General features: G+C 36.7%; 1 protein-coding gene across 7 annotated transcripts in view; it reads left to right on the forward strand.

The window, feature by feature from the left end:
- The window catches only part of Pde4dip (phosphodiesterase 4D interacting protein), a 226,783-nt gene that overhangs the window by 62,927 nt on the left and 145,316 nt on the right, over nucleotides 1-18,540 (forward strand). For all 7 annotated transcript variants that reach the window (XM_076863220.1, XM_076863210.1, XM_076863226.1 and 4 more), the window contains exon 3: nucleotides 3,893-4,044. In XM_076863220.1, coding sequence (XP_076719335.1) covers nucleotides 3,893-4,044 — 152 coding nt within the window. The remainder of the gene's footprint in view (nucleotides 1-3,892; nucleotides 4,045-18,540) is intronic.

Here is an 18,540-nt window from a genome sequence, read left to right on the forward strand (position 1 = left end):
TAGGCTATTTAATTTCACCTAAATGTGAAAGAAATCCTTTTTTTTTTTTTTAATTAAAAAAGTGACATTTGCTTAGAAACATTCAGTATGTCAATGGGACAAATGCAACGAAACACCACCATCATCATCATATGTTGTTATTATTTAAAATCAGAGTGTTATACAATTAACAGAACAATTATTTTGTGTAAAAATAATTGAAATCAAAACATCAAAAACAATTGAAAATGACTAGAAATATTATCTCCACGTAAAACTAATTTGTGCTGTGCACCAATAAAATCTGCTTTAAATTTCTGAGCTAGTTTAAAGTTACTTAAAATTAGTATTTGAACCTGTGTATGTTAAATTCAGAAATTCCAAAGGTTATAATACTCAACGTACCAGGCAAAGTTAGCAGCTATTGACAATGCCCTTAATAAGGACAGGGCTTTCTAAAGACACACTTAATACTGTGTTAATTTTATAAAAGTTAAAAGACATTGCACAGTATTCAGTGTTGAAACAAATCATTTAGTCTTAAGTTTCAGAATTCTTTGTACCGTCAGTGATTTTAATATTTTAGGGCAAGGAAAAAACTGTCCAGGAACCACTTTTTTGAACATCATCATTTTCTTTCATCATCTTTCTCTTCACCAGCATCTTTTGAATTCTTCTTTTTCCTTTTGTTCCTTTTCTTTTTCGACCTCAAAAAATCCCACCCCGCATCAGATTGTCTTTTGTCCCAGAATATAGAAAAAGCCTTTTTATATTTTCCTTTATCTTAAAATCTGTACTTCCCTTAAGGATGTATATTATCTGTAACAATTACTCCTGTTTCTTTTAGTTTCCTGACATTACTAATGGATAGGCCAGAATGTGACTTGCAGTGGGGTTGGGGGCAATTTTCAGAATAAAACAAGAAAAAGGCTGAAGGAGATCTCTTTGGTGCATGGGGCCCTTAAAGCTCTCTCTTTCCCCCTGCCCTTTTGCAAGGGGGAATACATGTTTTAATTTATCCATCAAAATTGATCTTGTTCAAATTTATTTTATCTTCAAAATTTTTCTTTCTCTTTAGCAGACAAGAATTTCCATCTTTTTTGAGAATTTTTAAAAATTATGAGATTGACTGAAACACGTGGGTGCTTTTTCTTGTGCTCTATGTTAGTCAACTTTTTGTCACTATGGCAAAATACCTAAGAAAATCAACTTGAAAGGAGTCAAGATTTGGCTGGGGATGTGGCTCAAGCGGTAGCGCGCTCGCTTGGCATGCGTGTGGCCCGGGTTCGATCCTCAGCACCACATACAAATAAAGATGTTGTGTCTGCCGAAAACTAAAAAATAAATATTAAAAAAAAAAAGGAGTAAAGATTTATTTTGGCTTACAGTTTCATTTCATAGTTGCTTGGCTGTATTGCTTTTGGGCCTGTGATGGGAATACATTGTGGCAGGAGTATACATAGTGGAGGAAATCAGTTCACCTCATGGTGGCAGAGAAACGAAGAGAGAGGGAAAGGGGCCAGGGCCCCCAAAAATCTCCTTTGAGGGCATGCCTCCAATGACCTAACATCCTTTCACTAGGCCCCACATTCTAAAAGTTCCACCACCTCCCATTAGTACCATAGGCTGATGGCCAAGCCTTTAGCATCTGATCATTTGGGTGACATTTAAGATCCAAACCAGAACATGCTCCTTCTGCCAAGTTTGCAAAAAGAGAGAGGGAAGGAGAGAAGGAAAAAGAAAAAGAGCATATAGTGAGATTTTGCTTCTTTTTCCTTAGGACTCCCTTTGCCCCTGTGTCTAGCTAATTTTTCATTGAGATGTAGGGTGATCAAGGCCTGTTTGTTCTCACTTGCTCTGATGCTATCTGTAGAACTCAATGTACTGCCATAGCTTTTATTCTTTCTAATGTAAAAAAAAAAATAATAATTCAGTAATAAATGCTCATTTTTCTCTCCTCTCAGCCAAGAAATGATATATTTTCTATGTCTTTTATCTTTCATCATAACCCCAGCCCTCCCTGAGTCTCAGGTCCTCTTGTGTTCCATGCTAGACTAAGACCCTTATTTTTTCACAGTGTCACTGCTCAGAACCAGGCATAGGGTTCACAGGCCCTCCAAGAACAATACTTCTGTTGATTAATGGAATGGTTGAAATTTGACCCCTTTGTCTCATTCCTCCTGAGTCTTAGACTTAACACAGTATTAGCATACTGCTAAGAGAGACTGGTGGAAAGAACATGGGATTGGTTTTGGTTAAGCAAACTTTCTGATCCTTTATTTACTCATGAATAAAATGAATTCAGTAATCACATTGGTCTATTTCACTAGTTGCTATGACTCTATAAATGCATTAATTCATGGGAAATTATTTTGTAACCTATAGTGCTGTATGAAGATATTGGTTGCTACAATTATTATTCCTAAATAGTATCCTGAAAAATTCTCTTACAGAGATTTGTAGAAATACTTCTTAGCTAGTAGCTTTTTTCTTTCCTTTTTTAAAAAGTTAAATTTTTTTTCACAATACCTTTATGCTATTTTTTTTTTATTTTAAATGATGCTGAGGATTGAACCCAGGGCCTTATATGTATGAGGCAAGCACTCTACTGATGAACTATAGCCCCAGCCCTTTTCTTTCCTTTTAAAGACTAGTTTGGTTATTTTTTGTCATGTAACAAACTACCCCAAACTTAGTGGCTTGAAACAGGAATGGGTCATGCAGATGCGGTGTAATCTGTAATCTCAGTGACTTGGGAGGCTGAGGTAGGAGAATCTCAAGTTTAAAGCCAGCCTCAGCAATTTATAGAGGCCCTTAACAACTTGGTAACACCCTTTCTCAAAGTAAAAAATAGAAAGGGCTGGGTGTTGCTCAATGGTTAAGCACCCCTGGGTTTAATCCTGGGTACCAAAAAAAAGAAAAGAAATGAAAGAAAGAAAAGATTGTCAGCAGGCCTGGGATTGTAGCTTAGTGGTAGAGCACTTGCCTCGCACGTGTGAGGCCCTGGGTTCCATCCTCAGCACCACATAAAAATAAATAAATAAAAATAAAGATATTAAAAAAATATTGTCAGCAAACTTCAGCCCATAGACCAATATCCATTTTTTTTTGTAAATAAAATTTCAGTCACCTAATCCTGCTTATTCACTTATATATTGTCTGTGTCTGCTTTGAGCTACATGGGCAGAACTGAGTAGTTATGACAGAGATTGTGAAGCCCATAAGCCTAAAATCCTATCTGGCCCTTTAAGAATAGGTTTGCTTACCCTTGGCTTAAAACAATACTGTATTATTTCTTACAGTTCTCTGTTGGCAAACTGGGCATTTTTTTTTTTTTCTGCTGGTCTCATGTGGGATCACTGAAATGACTAATCTAACAGCTTGCCTAGGCCTGAGGGTCCAAGATGCCCTTGCTCACATGTCTGGCATTTGGTGACTGGGTATCAGCTGGGGCATCTTAATTTCCTGGAACGTGGCCTTTCCTTTTCCAGTAGGTAAACTGGGCTTTATAGCACTGTGGTCTTGAGGTGCTAAAAAGGCAAGAGCAGAAAAAAGCTTCTTACTATGAATTGTAGTTTCTGGAATTTATACAATATCATTTTCATCATGTTTTGTTACTCAGAGCAAATCACTGGGCCACCCCAGATTTGAGGGCTGGAGAAATAGATTCTACTTAATTGGAGGAGTAGGAACACCATATTGCACAGGAGCATGAACACAAACCATGTAGGTTTTTTCTACTAAGAGCCATTATTAATATGATCTACCTCAGGCTACTTTATATGAATTCTTTCTATGTGGTCCAGAATTGAAATGCATTTTGTAGAAACCATAATCTTCTGAAATGTGCCACTTAGAATGATCAAGGTGCCTTTATTATATAAATTTCATTGTTGTTCTTTTTCACTGACAGCTTTTCTTAGTGACACTAAAGATAGAGGCCCACCAGTGCAGTCACAGACTTGGAGAAATGGTGAAAAGGTCCCCTTTGGGCAGACACATTTCTTGAGAGCATTTGAGAAGCCTCCTCAGGTGCAGACCCAGGCTCTTCGAGACTTTGAGAAGGTAAGTCACACGATGGATAGCTCTAATCCCAATTAAAAACAATATGATGGAATAGTGATGTCTTATAAAAATATGATGTGTACATTAGCTGGGGTTATAAGCATAGTCATCATAATGGTGTTTGAAGCGCCTATGTCCCATAAGCATACACTCTGTTAGCTGTGTGCTGGTGGCTGTGGTTTATGGATTTTGCCTGTACCAATAAATTTTTGTTTTACTGTTCGTGCTTTTTTTTAGTGGTAGTTGGACACATACCTTTATTTTATTTATTTATTTTTATGTGGTGCTGAAAATTGTACCTAGGACCTCGCACGTGCGAGGTGAGTGCTTTACCACTGAGCCACAACCCCAGCCCCACCATTTGTGTTCTTGTTTACTTCTCAGATGAAGTCAGGAAGTTTAAGTAGCATCCTGAGATTCTGTAGCTGCGACATAGTAAACCCAGGAGTCCCAGTCCAGTCAGCTGGCATTATATTCTCTATTACTGTCTTGGACCATTCCAGAGATCTGAGTATTGTTTGCTCTATGAGGTTTCTCAGAAGCATTTGCATCTCATCAAGCATCTAGCCATGTTGCTTGATATTCCTTGCTTGTCCTTAGATTTGGTCAAGAGCAATGACTGATAGTGTAATATAGACCCCCAGCTCTCCTGGAGCTGGGTTGATCCCAGGAAATCTATACAATAGGACCTGTCTGTTGGGAACATAGGGCCCAGAAAGAGGCACCCATAATGTCTTTTACCCATGTTCTAAAAAAAGAAACAGCTCTTTGGTGCCCTCTGGGGGTTACCCAGTGGGCAGCCTCACATGAGTACTGCGTAATTAGATCCTTAGATCCTGTGGTTTTCTTTCACTCTGGAATTGATCACTTTGGTCATAAAACAATAAAACTCCATTTTTCAAAAAAGTTTTGTGTTGAAATGGTTTATCCTGTCTTTTCTCATCTTGTAGTTATAAATGTTTTCCTGGGACTTCAGTTATTTGTACTAGATACTGCCATGGTAGTAATGTTCCATGTAACATGTTCTTAGGAATTGAACAACTTACTCTTGGTCTTCTTGATCAGAGTTGTTTGTCATGGACACTGATTTTTTTAAAAATCAAAGAATTCTCAGGAATATTAAGTGACTTTAAAGACTGGGCCTCTGAAAGCTGTGTGTCTGGTTGTGGGAGTGGGGTAGTAACTCAGGCCCCTCCTTTCCCCCCACCTTTTGGATCTGCTATTGCAGAAGGGCTGAGAGCTCCTTGTTTGGGGAGCCTTGACAGGCAGTCTTTCCATGTGTTCCTTGTGGCTGAGAAGTGACTGGGAACATAGACATGATGAGTGTTGCTTCCACTGAAAGTTTGAATGGCTGGATGCTGTGGGGCTGAGCAGGGCTTAGCTGACTTTGAGATATAAAGTCCTGAGTCCTTTTCTCTTAGAGTTCAGGTCTAATATCATGGATTTGTCCTTATGTCTTAATTTGGGGAATCACTGACAGAAACCAAGTTAGGATGCAGAGAAAAGGCCAATAACAGATAGTTTAATCTCTCTCCTCTGTACATCAAGTAATAAGTAAAAAACAATGAGACTAAAACACTTCTTTGTCAGAAACTCATTGCCAGTCCACCATGCTGTGTTGTGCTCATGTATGTGTTCATTCTTATATTCATTCATTTAGTAGATTATGAGTGACAGTACCTCCATGAGAGGACTTGAAAATTGGAGGAAACCTTAGTTAGAAAAAATATAGGAAAGGTCAGGTTACATTCCAATGTTCCATCCTTAAAATGACAGGATACCATGACATTTTCTGTAAGATTTTAACTGTGCATTCTGGAGTCTTGGGATAAAGGATGGGTGATTGTACTATAAGACAGGAAGTAACATGTTAAAGGTTTTGTGTCAGAAAAGGGTTGATTCCTCCACAGCTTGAAGAAGATGTCAAAGGAATGCAATCTGAGATGAGCAGCCAGGAATCTGTATTTCATCTATTCTTATTTAATCTATCCATGCAACAAATGTTTTATCACTTTAAGAAATTGTTCCTGCCCTTCAAATAGGTACTGTTTATTAGGAATTTCAGACATTATGTTACTTAAAGGTGCTGTCATGGAGATAAGAACACTGTCCTCTGAAATTTGGGAGAACATATCTAATTTTATTAAAGGAATGGTGAAGGACCTTCTATCAGTGATTATCTCTTATGGCTATACAATGAAGGAGGTTTCCAAAATTGTGTTATATTTTGCTAGTCAGAGAGAGAGAGAGAGGAGTGCAATACTCTAGACAGTGAGGACATTTTTGGAGAAGAAAGAGATATACTCATGAGTGAGCCAATGAGAGACTGAATTATAGGGAGATAAGAAAGGAGAGCTTAAAAAGGAGAGAAGTAAAAAAATTAATGCATCAGTAAGGTGATTGTTTCTAAAATACTTGCTGCTATAGGAAATTTGGGAAAATGCCTTTGATTCCAGAGAAAAAAGTTATACACTAAAAGTGAAAAAACAGATATATTATGTAACCAAAACATAATTGGTCAGTTAGCAAGCGAAAATGATAAGGGACAGTTATGTCAATGCAGGGGAAAGGGATAAGAAGGGCAAAACTTTGAAGATATGATGGTTTCTCTTTCCTTCTCTACCCTCAGTGAACAGCAGGAGTGGGGTAAAGAATGATGGGGAGGGAAGGAAGAGCAATGCCTTGGGCCCTGCTTTGATTCACCTTTCTAGGTGTCAGTTAAATTGTAACTCCCAGCTCTATTTGTCAGATTGAGACCAATAGATATTGTTTCACAGGATGAAAGGAGAGTATCACTTAGCATATAGCCTTCATTTGTGTCTTTGAATGTGTGAGTGATTTAATTAATTTTAAAGCCTTGTCAGCTTTGTTATAAAGAGTTTGCACTGATAAAGGGATCTCTTTTCTTTCCAGATCTGTATATTAGATCAGTGGGTTATGTGCTTAAGTTGCCTTAGTTTGTCTTTATAAGACTTGAAACAAGCATCATTGTCCTCGTTTTTCAAAAGAGAACCAGGGCTCACAGAAACTGTGACTTTTTCTGGGTTCTAGAGTTTATTATACATCACAGTCATCAATCCTGACAGATTATTAGGTCAGATATAAATTTTAAAGTTGAGTATAGTGGTGCATGTCTTTATTACCAGCCACTTGGGAGGCTGAGGCAAGAGGATTGCAAAGTTGAGGGCAACTCAGTAACTTAGTGAAACCCTGTCTCAAAAAAAAAAAAAAAAAAAAGGCTGGGGCCATAGCTCAGTGGTAGGGAGCTCTACTGAGCTCAACCCCAGGACTCTAAAAAAAGAGTTAATTTTTATATACAAATGGACATGGTCAATAGTTGAGAAAAAAAATCCTTGTATGCTAAGGAATGGTCATAGCACCCACCCCAGCTCCTGCATCTAGTGATTACTTTCTACATGTCAAGTAGTGTTCTAAGTATGTGATAGTGTTACTTCATTTAATATTTACAATAACTCTGTGGAAAAGGCATTACAATTATTCCCATTTACAAACAAGGAACTACAGGCACAAAGAATAACAAAGAAATTTGTCTGATGTTTCATGACAAGAGCCTGAAAATAATACCTGTCCCTTGTTCGACCTAAAATAGTGAGTTTTTCGAGGCAGCGGGGAGCTCACTTGGTGAAGTATGGTGCTAATGAAGGTGTTGGCTCATCTGGAAAAGGAATCATAAGCTCCTTCTATGGAGAATGATGTAGATGAGAATTCTACCAGAGTTCTCAAACTGTAAATCCACTTTTAGCGCTCAGTTTTCTCTCTCACAGAAAACTCCATTAATTACTCCATTATTCTGACCTACTTGTAATTCAAAGCTGTTTTATACTTCCATATCTTTGTTACTACTGGAAAACCTTCTCTCATACTTCCCCTCGTTAAAGCCTTCTCACTCTTTGAGTCTCAGCTGTAGTGTCCCCTGCTTTTTTTAGGATGCTTTCTGTAACACTCTAATCATAGAATATATACCCAGACTATAAGCTTCTTGAGGACAGAAAACACTTGCTTATTCTTTTCTATTCTCTAGAATCTGGCATAATTTAGTATGTAATAGCACTCAGTAAATGTTCATCATTTAAACTTATTGAAAAGTTCTGAAGATTGGGTATTCCACTGGATTTGTATTTCTCTTGCCACTACTTGGAAATAAGTGAATGGTTATAAAGTAGGTATTGGTGGTAGAATGGAAAACCAAGAAATGTACATTTATTTCGGCTTAAACTGGTCATATTAGAAATGTAAAGGAAGGAAAAAATGTAGACTTCTTGAAATAATATTTCACAGAACTTATTAAGAGGATCATAATAGTAGCTAATAATAATAAACACTGTTTATTGAGTGATTTTATACACCAGACACTTTTCTAATTATTTATTTTATTTCAGCTAATTTTGAGTTCATCTTTCTAATTTATAAGATTGTTATTATTATGACATCCATTAAACTATAAAGAGAACAAGGATCAAATAACTTGCCCGAAGTTATAAAGTGGAGAAGCCAGGATAACTCCAATGATTTCAAGGTTCTTGGGGAAATGAGAGGATCATCTGGGGAAGGAGAGGTTCCACTGGTGGAATGTGTGCAGTTTGGTTTATACATAGAATTTTAAATGGCAGAAGCCACAGAAGAGCCCTGAAGGGTAGGGGTCTTTGTTAAGTCAAGAGGAGGCCTCCACTGCTCCATTCTGTTTACACATTTTCTAATAATGTTGTCTTTAACATGAAAATGCTAGTCAAATCGGCTGCAGCATTCTAACTGTAGACTGAAGCCAGCTTTCCCTGGCAGTCTCAATCTAACCACAGTGAGTCAGCCTGTTGAGTTCCCACCCAACCTGACAAACTTTTCCACTTGGGTCTTGGGTGGGGGGAGAAAGAAGAAAAAAGTGCCAAAATGGAGAGGCTTTTAAACTTTATACCTTTATAGAATGCTGAATTATCAGAGTCTGGATATGCTTTGCTAATTAGGTGAATCTGGGTCATGTCAGTGCTGCCTTTATGTTATGCAGTTGCAGTGTTTTTGAGTGTTTCTCTGTAATTATAGTCTTGGAAATGAATGCTACCAGTGAACTGCATTTTAATTTTAAAAATGGCATTTATATTTCCATAACCACAGTGTCCCAAGCATACTAGTTTTGTTTCCACTTGTGTCCTAAGACACTCATAAAGTTATTAGATGAGAAGGAGGGAGATTCCAAACTTTCCGTGTTCATAAGCATAGCTTTTCTCCCTGTTAAACATGACTCCTCAGAGGCCTTCTACAGAACTTTAGTGACATTTGTTTCCTGAGCAATATTGCCAGAGATATATAATACATCAACCATGTTTTTCCTTAAGTACTACAGGAATGACTGAGACATATGCAAGTTAACCATTCACAGAGTATAAAACCTGATGAGTGGCATCAGAAATTTAAATTATAAAATATTTTATTTAAATAATTTTAAAGCAGCAGAGGATGAGATATTTCAAGATTGGAATAATTAATTAATGAAAATATGTCTTTATGTGTTGCTGAGGATATTTCAAGATTGGAATAATTGATGAATGAAAATATGTCTTTAAGACCTTTTTTTTTGTCCTAACTATCAGGACAAAACATTTCCCTAGTTTTTTGTGTATGTATATACATGCATATAGAAACACACATATTAGCTCACATTTGGTTGTAAAATTAATAAAGTAACTTTATCAAAAAGAATAAATCATAAAAATTGAACAATTTGTGTAAGGTATGCCTAGCAACACAGAAAAGAGAGCAACCACTTCCACAGCGAATAAGGCTTTAAATTAGAATAATTCTTCATTTTTTAAAATTTAATCTCATTACTCTGTCCTCATTTCTTTTCTTCACCATATGAAGAGAGCTCTATTGGGGCTGGAGATATGGCTTAGTGGTAAAGTGCTTGCCTAGCGCATGCGAGGCTCTGGGTTCGATCCTCAGCACCACATAAAAATAAATAAATAAAATAAAGGTACTGTGTCCAACTACAACTAAAAAAAATATTTTAAAAAGCCCTATCTTCCTTCCTGTGGACCCTGTGGAATTTCCATTGTTATCATAATTTCTATTCCAATAATAAAATTTAAAAATAACAATAAAAAGGATACTAATTAATACCTATTGAGTGCTTACCATGTGTCCACCTCTATGGATGCATTTGCCTTGCATTATCTTATTTGGTTCTCCTAACAGGCCTTTAAAGTTGTTACTATCATTATCTTCACTTGGACACAAAGATTCACCGAAGATAGGAAATGACTAGGAAATACTGGAGCTGAATATGAATATAAGTATACTGATTACAAAGTCTGACCTCTTAGTCATAGTTTTATTATGTCTCTCTCTGGACAGCTGATTCCCTTATACATTTATGGGTTAACTCATTTATCCACTCAGTATGTGAGTATGTGCTACATGTCAGCCCCTGTCCTGGCTGTTAATCCCACAGTGATCAGGTGTGAATGTATGCAGTGATGTGTGTTAAGGGTGAATGTTATCCAGCATTGTTTTCTTTCTTTCTTTTTTTGGCCTGATCTTATATGTTACTCTTTTTTTAAAAAATTTATTTTTTGTAGTTGTAGTTGGACACAACACCTTTACTTTATTTATTTATTTATTAATTTTTATGTGTTGCTGAGGATCAAACCCAGGGCCATGCACATGTGAGGTGAGCACTCTACTGCTGAGCCATAACCCCAGTCCCAACTCTTAAAAAATTACTAGTTTTGATTAGATTCTGATTTTTAGACTTAGAAGCTCTCAGAGAGGGCTTGGCTTGGCAATGTATTCCTGATTTTTTTTTTTTTTTTTTTTTACCTCTTCCATTCTCTTGGACAAAAGTTTAGCATATTCTATAGCCTCTTCCTTTTTTTTCTTTTTTTTTTTTTTTTTAGTATGTTGTTTCCCTAGGGCAAAGCTGACATTTGTGTGGTTGGACATTTGGAATAACAAGACACTGAATCTTGGGTGCTCTGATCCTGAATTTATTAACTTCTTAGTGTAAGGGCTTTCTAATAACATATTGGTAGATTTCATTTTCTTTAGAGAGGTTGAGAAATTTGCATCTTCTGCCAGTTCTTGGGCCCCAGGTGATGAGGCATTGTGGTATGAGTCAGTCCAGGAATACCTTTCTCTGCTTTTTTTTTTTTTTTTTTTTTAATAATATTCAACTTAAAAAGTTGATTTACTTTAACAGGAAGAAGAATAAACCACTAACATGGGATGGGAGAGGGAGAATAAACAATGTTCCATTTAGAAGAAATAATATGAATCAAGATTCATATGAGAGAAAGAACTATAGCTAGTCAATATCCTTAGAACACAGGAGACAAGCAATGTGGAAAAAAAATTAAGACTGGAGAATAAGAGAGAGAAGATAAGAGAGAGAAGCCAGTACATGTGGCCTCCTAAGTTCTGTAAAGGCTTTGCATTTTATCCAGGCTCAATGGGAACTGCTTAAAGGTTTTTAACAGGCAGTCGACATAATCATATTTGCTTTTTAGAAAGGTCTCTTTGGCTTCTGCATGGACTCTGGATAGGAAGACTAAAGCCTTGAGGCAGAGAGAATGGTTAGGAGGCTCAACATCCAAGGCAAAAGTTGATGATGATGCCAGCAGAGGAATGAGATAAATGAACAGATGAAAGAGAGATTTCAAAGGCATAATTGACAGAACTAAGTTATTGATTTGGGTGTGAAGGAATCAGTGAAGGCCAAGGATGACCTACCACCAAGTTATCTCCCCATTCCTATCTGAAACTTAGTTGTTACTCTGCTGTAAATTTCCAGAGTACCTTGAACTTTCCTTTTAATACTATGAATTATCTATGGTTTAATAGTATAAATGCTATAGTTAATCTTTCCTTTTAGAATCTGAGCTCCATAATATCAGATACACAGTGTCTTTTCACTACTAACTATAATGGTTAGCAGAGTTCTGGGTACATAACATTACCTGCCCCCCTTTTCTTTTCTTCCTTCCTTCCTTCCTTCCTTCCTTCCTTCCTTTCTTTCTTTCGTATTTTTTTTTTTGTTGTTGTTGTTGTACTTTGTCGTGTCAAGCTTTCTTGACATCATCAAGTTGCTTGAGCAACTGCTAAGTTATGCCATTCATTGGGAGAAAAGAGAACAGCTGGAACAAACACAGTATTTTTATAATCATTAAAACAACAGTACAAACCAATAAATCAGTGAAGTGATTTTCATTTGGGGGAGAAAAGTAAAGATCTTTTCTGCTCCTCAGGAGCTCTAAGTGTATTTGGGGAGACAGCCAATATTAGATAATCCTAATAGATTATGGTAAAGACCACAATAAGAATAGGTGCATAATGCTGTGAAAGCACTCAGGAGGAGGCCCTTGTCTAGCCTTAGGGTTCAGTAGCCTTGTTTAATATCTAAGTTAATTACTTAACATCTGAGCTGAATGAGGAGTGAAGAGGAGGGACATTGCATGCTAATGCTGCTACCCCTGCAAAGTCCTAGAGGCAGCAGAAAAATAGTTCAGAAATTAGAAGATTTTTGTCATGGCTGGAGCACTCGAGTGTTGATTTGGGATCATGTTGGCTGTGTCTCTCTCAACTCACCCTCTACTTTCAGGTAGTGTTTTGCTGCTGACCAGTCTATGGTAGTTCATGTATCACTGTTAGCTCTTAGCTCTTACGACCACAGCAGATCCTAGTCATGCCTTCAAAACTGCCTTCATGTCTTGAGAAGGATTGAAAAAGGATTATTGAAAATCTTGAGAAAAAAGTTGAGGACATTGATTGGTATTTCCCCCTGAATTCTAGTAGCTCAACAGATAGTCTTTCTGAGTTGAACCAGGTGGACAAACATCATCTCCTGCAGGTATTGGTTGGGTTAAGGTGAGGGAAAATCTAGTTTGGAGCCTAAAAGTCCTTGGAAGCTCCAGGCAATGCTGCAGCTCAAATGTCATTTCTACCATGCAGTTCATTTAGTTGTCTCTGGCCACACTATTTCTGTCTGGGCTGTCTATTTTTGGTGGTCAGGGAAGTTGTTATTTGTTTTGTTTTGTTTTTATATAGTTCACAGTGCTCTGGTGTGGTGCTGATGAGGACATCTTGCTATTCCAGGATTGGGGGTGGTGTGGTTGTGTATCTGTGGTGGGGAGAGGCAGCAGGAACATCATCTGAACCCTCATCCTTTATGCTCATACTAAAGCTGTCTAAGATAGGGTTTGTTAATCAACCTGTTGTTAGCTCTCCTGTCATCAGTCCAGTTATTTTAAGAAAAAGCTGTGTAGAGGATATGCTCAGAGTTTTAGGGGAGAAAATGAAATGGTATTAATAGTTTAGCATGTAAAAGACTCTGAAACTTTAGAACTTATGTAGAAATTTCAGAAACAGAGTTTTAAAAGATAAATTTGTTTATTGTGCAATCTGAAAGAAAAAAGTGAAGTCTTTGTAGCATCCCCAGTCTTTCTGAGGCAGGTATCAGTAGTTGGTTTCTGGAACACTAAGCAGAAATCTCTGTGTTGGAGTAAAAGAATTGATGAGTGGAAGACTGAGTTGAATGACTTCGATTTACATTTTCCTTGTTAGAATGTGATATGCAAATGTTATAAATATTCATTAGGACAGCCTAATGGGAATGTTTTCCTTGTATCAAAATATAGAATAGATTATGTATTTGAATGGATCACATATTTGAATTTGTTTTATCTGGAATTATGATAAAACTTTAGCTATGAATAATCAGTATTGAAGGCCTTTTAGAGGATATTCCATGTAGCCTTTCTGTTAGTGCCCCACAATTTAAATAGGATTAACATGCAAAACATTTAGACATGATCAATTCTTTTTTGGGGGATACTGAGGATTGAACTTAGGGGCATTCAACCACTGAACCACATCCCCAGCCCTATTTTGAATTATATTTAGAGACAGGGTCTCAATGAGTTGCTTAGTGCCTCACTGTTGCTAAGGCTGGCTTTGAACTCTTGATCCTCCTGTCTCAGCCTCCCAACCTGCTGGAATTTCAGGCATGCGCCACCATACCCAGACTAGACATGATCAATTCTAAGCCTTTAACTTTAAGTTGAATTGAATTTAAATATATAACTAAATCTTTAATACAGAAAACCTTTATAAAGGGAAAATGATTGAGGAAGTTGCTTCTCCTAGCTTTCGATTCTTTTTTTTAAAAAACAATGGCTTTATTGAAATATAATTGATATCCCTCACAACTCACCCTTCTACAGTCTTTAATTCAGAGTTGTACAATCATCACCAGTGTCTTTCTCCAGAACACTTTTCTTCACCTCCAGAAAGAAACCTCATTCCATTATTAATGACTCCCTATTTCTCCTTCTCTCTAGCTTAGCTCCTGGGAACAACAAATCTACTTTCTCTCTCCATATATTTGTGTATTCTGAATATTTCATATAGACAGGATTATATACTATATGACCATATGCCCATCTACTTTTTTAAAATTTTATTTTTATTTGTTTTAATTAGTTACACATGACAGTGTGCCCATTTACTTTAATAATAAAACGCCATTGTGTTTTCAGGATTCCTCCATGTTGTAGCATGTATGGGTACTTCATTCCTTTTTCTATTTGGATAATATTCTAGCATTTGGATATACTAAATGTTATGCATTCATTCATCAGCCCAAGAACACTTGGGATATTTTCACTTGGGGCTATCAAGAATAATTCTGCTATGAATATTTGTGTATAGGTTGTTATAGGGTCATATAGCTTTAATTCTTCTGAGTGTGAAACTAGAGGAGGAATTTTTGGGTCATATGGTAACTGTTATGTTTAACCTTTTGAGGGTCATCTTTGGTTTACTCATCTTGAAAGTGGAAAAAGTGATTTTTACATAGGCTCAGATGGTCAGGTCCTCCAAGGACAGAGGGATAATTATTTACAGTTCAGGATGCTTTTTGGAAAGATGTTGGAGACCTGAGGTACACGGGCATGTACATTTCAGAGGTTCAGTCCATGGTCAGTTGACTCCATTTCTCTGGGAGCCAAGGTAAGGCAGAATATCATGGCAGAAGAGTAGAATAGAGGAAAGCTGCTCACCTCATGCAGGCTGGGAGGAAGAGAGAGAGAAAGGGAAAGTGGACATAGGAAAGATGAATCCTTCCCAGGCATGTCTCCAGGCATGTCTCCCACCTCTTCAAGCCACATCCTACCTGCCTGTTACCATCCAGTTAGTCCAAACTAGGATAGTCTGATTAGGTTACATCTCTCATAATCTTATTGTTTCATCTTTGGATATTTCTGCATTAACACAGGAGCTTCTGGGGGATCCTTCCATATCTAAATCACAACAAAGGGGAAATACTGTTTTAATCACAGATCAATCTTAGGCTCACAGGGGATATATAGTCTCATGACCCAAACCCTGATGAGTGTGCAATATGGAGTCCAACTGGGAAGTTGTAGTCTGTACTCTTCCTCTTCATGAGCAAGTCAGCTAAGGCTCTTGATGTCTCTTTTTCCTAAGTAGGGAAATGGGGATAATGATATCTAATTTGTGTACTCCAAAAATTGTAGTGAAGGTACAATGAAATAATATACGTTGAAGTGTTGTATACATCATCAAATCCCATGTCAGTGGTTGTTGTGGAAAAGACAGTATAATTGAATCCAGCTAATTTTATAATATAAGTCTAAATCATTAAAAAACAACCAGTACTCTTGCAACTCAGATTTTATCAGAACAATGTAGAAATTCTAAGATACATATATGTATTATGAATATCTACATATACGTATATTATATACATATATGTATTACGAATGTATTATGAATACATATATGTATTATGAATAAAATCCCTTCATCTGCCCCAACTCTTCCTATCTGCCTCTCTCCCTCAATCCAAGACAAATTGGCTTCCTAGGTTATATTTGACTGGATTCTGAAATATAGAAAATACTTCCTAGCCATTTGTGAGCCTTTGTTATAGAGCTATCTTGAAAATAAGACAGTAAGAAAAGTTAAAAGTTTAAACAGTCTATTGGAGATCATCTTTGGGTTACTGCTTTTGTTTTGGAAATATGGTGTCCCTTACACTCACCTCTTCTTGTAGCAAAAGGCAATCAGAGCACTCAGTATGAGTAGATAGACTCTTATTACCTTTTTAGTGCTATAGAAGGGCTCGTGGGTATTCTGAGACTACTTGAAAAAGGATAGCTCTCTCAGTAGAGAACATCTTTGGTAGAATTGTTTCTAGGAGAAAGTATGTTTCAAACATAGATTCTCAGGATGGCCGAAGATCTTAAAAGTTCTCTCTAGCTGAGATGTGAAGACTCTTAACAATATCACCATTGAGTGGTTCTTCAGTTTTAGTTAAGTCCCTTTTGTGGCAGGTATATTGTTCTTTAAAAGTAAGTACCTGGCTAGGGTTATGGCTCAGTGGTAGAGAGCTTGCCTAGGACGTGCAAGGCCCTGGGTTCGATCCTCAGCACCATATGAAAATAAGTAAATAAAATCAAGGTATTGCATCCAACTACAACTAAAAAATAAAAATTTTTAAAAAGCTTTTTTTTAAAAAAAAAGCAAGTGCCTACTAAAGATTTGATATTTAAATATATGAAAGGAATTTGGCAATAAATTCACTGTATTCAACTCTACTATAGAGAATTTATCCTTATATCTAGTTGATAACTGTCTACTTAAAAAATTCCTCATTTCATTCTCTTTAAAATAATTAATTTTTTAAGAAAAATTATGAGCTATTTTGTTACTTTCAGGAAAAAATATATAATAGATACTGATTCTCACAGTCTTTTTTAATCATGCCAGACAACTGAGTTAAGGATATATTAGCACCACACATTCTGAACAGTATGAAAGATGGCCATTAATTTTCAAAATGCCTTACATAATGACAAATATGAAAACATTCTCTGGTTTACTCAAAAAAATTATGAGCTGTTTCACAAATGTCAGGAATATACAAATAATAGTGAATACTTGTCAGTGTATCTATTATCTAAATATGAACAACCATTCTTTTCACTCTGTGTGCCTCAGGTGGAAAAACAAAACAGCAGCATTACAGATATAGTTACAACCCTCTTGGTGACCTGTCTAGATCCCAATCTCCTGATTGCAGTCCTACTATAAACTATTATTCTGTAATTGTCCACAAATTGCACAATTAGAAAATAGCAGAACCAGAAGTTGAACCTAGATCTCTTTGGTTCAAAAGCTATTGCACATTCCACAATTCTAAACCACCCCACCTAGATAAATGTGCACAATATGATCATAATTGCTATCTACTTGTAAATGTATAATAAAATGTTGAGGTTACTTTAAACACTACTCTCATGCTTCTTTGTTTACTATATTAACTTATTTTAAATATTTTTATTTTTAAGGAATGTAAAGATATGAATTAACACGGATATCAAAGTAGCAGAGTTTCAATTGTGGAAGTTTTATTATATTTGAAAAGAATGTGTCTGTCATGGTGATTAATCATTTCTAGTGAAGTGGAACTTTATTTTTAGGAGATTGGTAAGAGATTTATATGTTTTCAAGCAATTCCATTATAAGAGCTATATGGGGGGTCTGAATATGATTAAGCAAATGTGGAGTTGGGTTTTTTAAAGGTTGACTTGACAGTTGGTGATGTTAATGGAGCATGACATACAACAGCTGGGTTGTAATCCTCCTACTATTGCTGGCATTGATTGAGTCATTATTGCAGTATTATTTCCAGTCTTGGCTAATACATTATGGAAGAGGTAGAAAGAAGAAATTAAGAAAGGAGCAGGGTCAAGCCATTCATGTTTGAAAAAATTGTTTTGAGAGAAAAGTATAGATATGAGATTTATTGAGAGAGAAAAAACAAAGGTATAAACACTGTATAAGTTCCAGAGCCTGCAGTGTTTTATTGTCTAAATAATATAGAGCTTCTGAAAATATACTGGCCTGGGAGACCTGATTTGGTAGGTTGAGTGTACAGTCCAAGTATGTGTGGTATTGTTTGGTAAAGCTACAGAAATCGAAGTAATAAGACAAAGCATAATCAGTAAACAAAGAAACAGAACAATCTTGCTTGTAAACAGTTTCCAGTTCTTCTTACCCCCACTGCCTTTCTCCTTACCTGTTTTAGTCAGATTTGCATTGCTATGATCAAAAGACCTGACAAGAACAAATTAGAGGAGGAAAAGTTTATTTTGACAAATGGCTTCAGTGGGTCAAACCATGGTTGGCCAACTTCATAACACTGGGCCCAAGATGAGGCAGAACATCATGGTTGGAAGGTGTGGCAGAAGAAAGCTGCTCAGTTCCCATCAACCAGGAAGCAGAGAGACATCTCTGGTTACCAGAGAGAAAATATAAACCCCATAGGCATGCCCCCAGTGAGCTATTTCTTCTTGTCGCATCTTAACCACCCAGTTAATCCATATCAGTGTGTTAATCCACTGGTTAGGTGGCAGCTGTCATAATCTTATCACTTCACCTCTGAACATTCCTGCATTTTCTCAC

This window comes from Callospermophilus lateralis, chromosome 7 (genome assembly GCF_048772815.1).
Source record: "Callospermophilus lateralis isolate mCalLat2 chromosome 7, mCalLat2.hap1, whole genome shotgun sequence".
Classification (NCBI taxonomy): Eukaryota; Metazoa; Chordata; class Mammalia; order Rodentia; family Sciuridae; genus Callospermophilus; species Callospermophilus lateralis.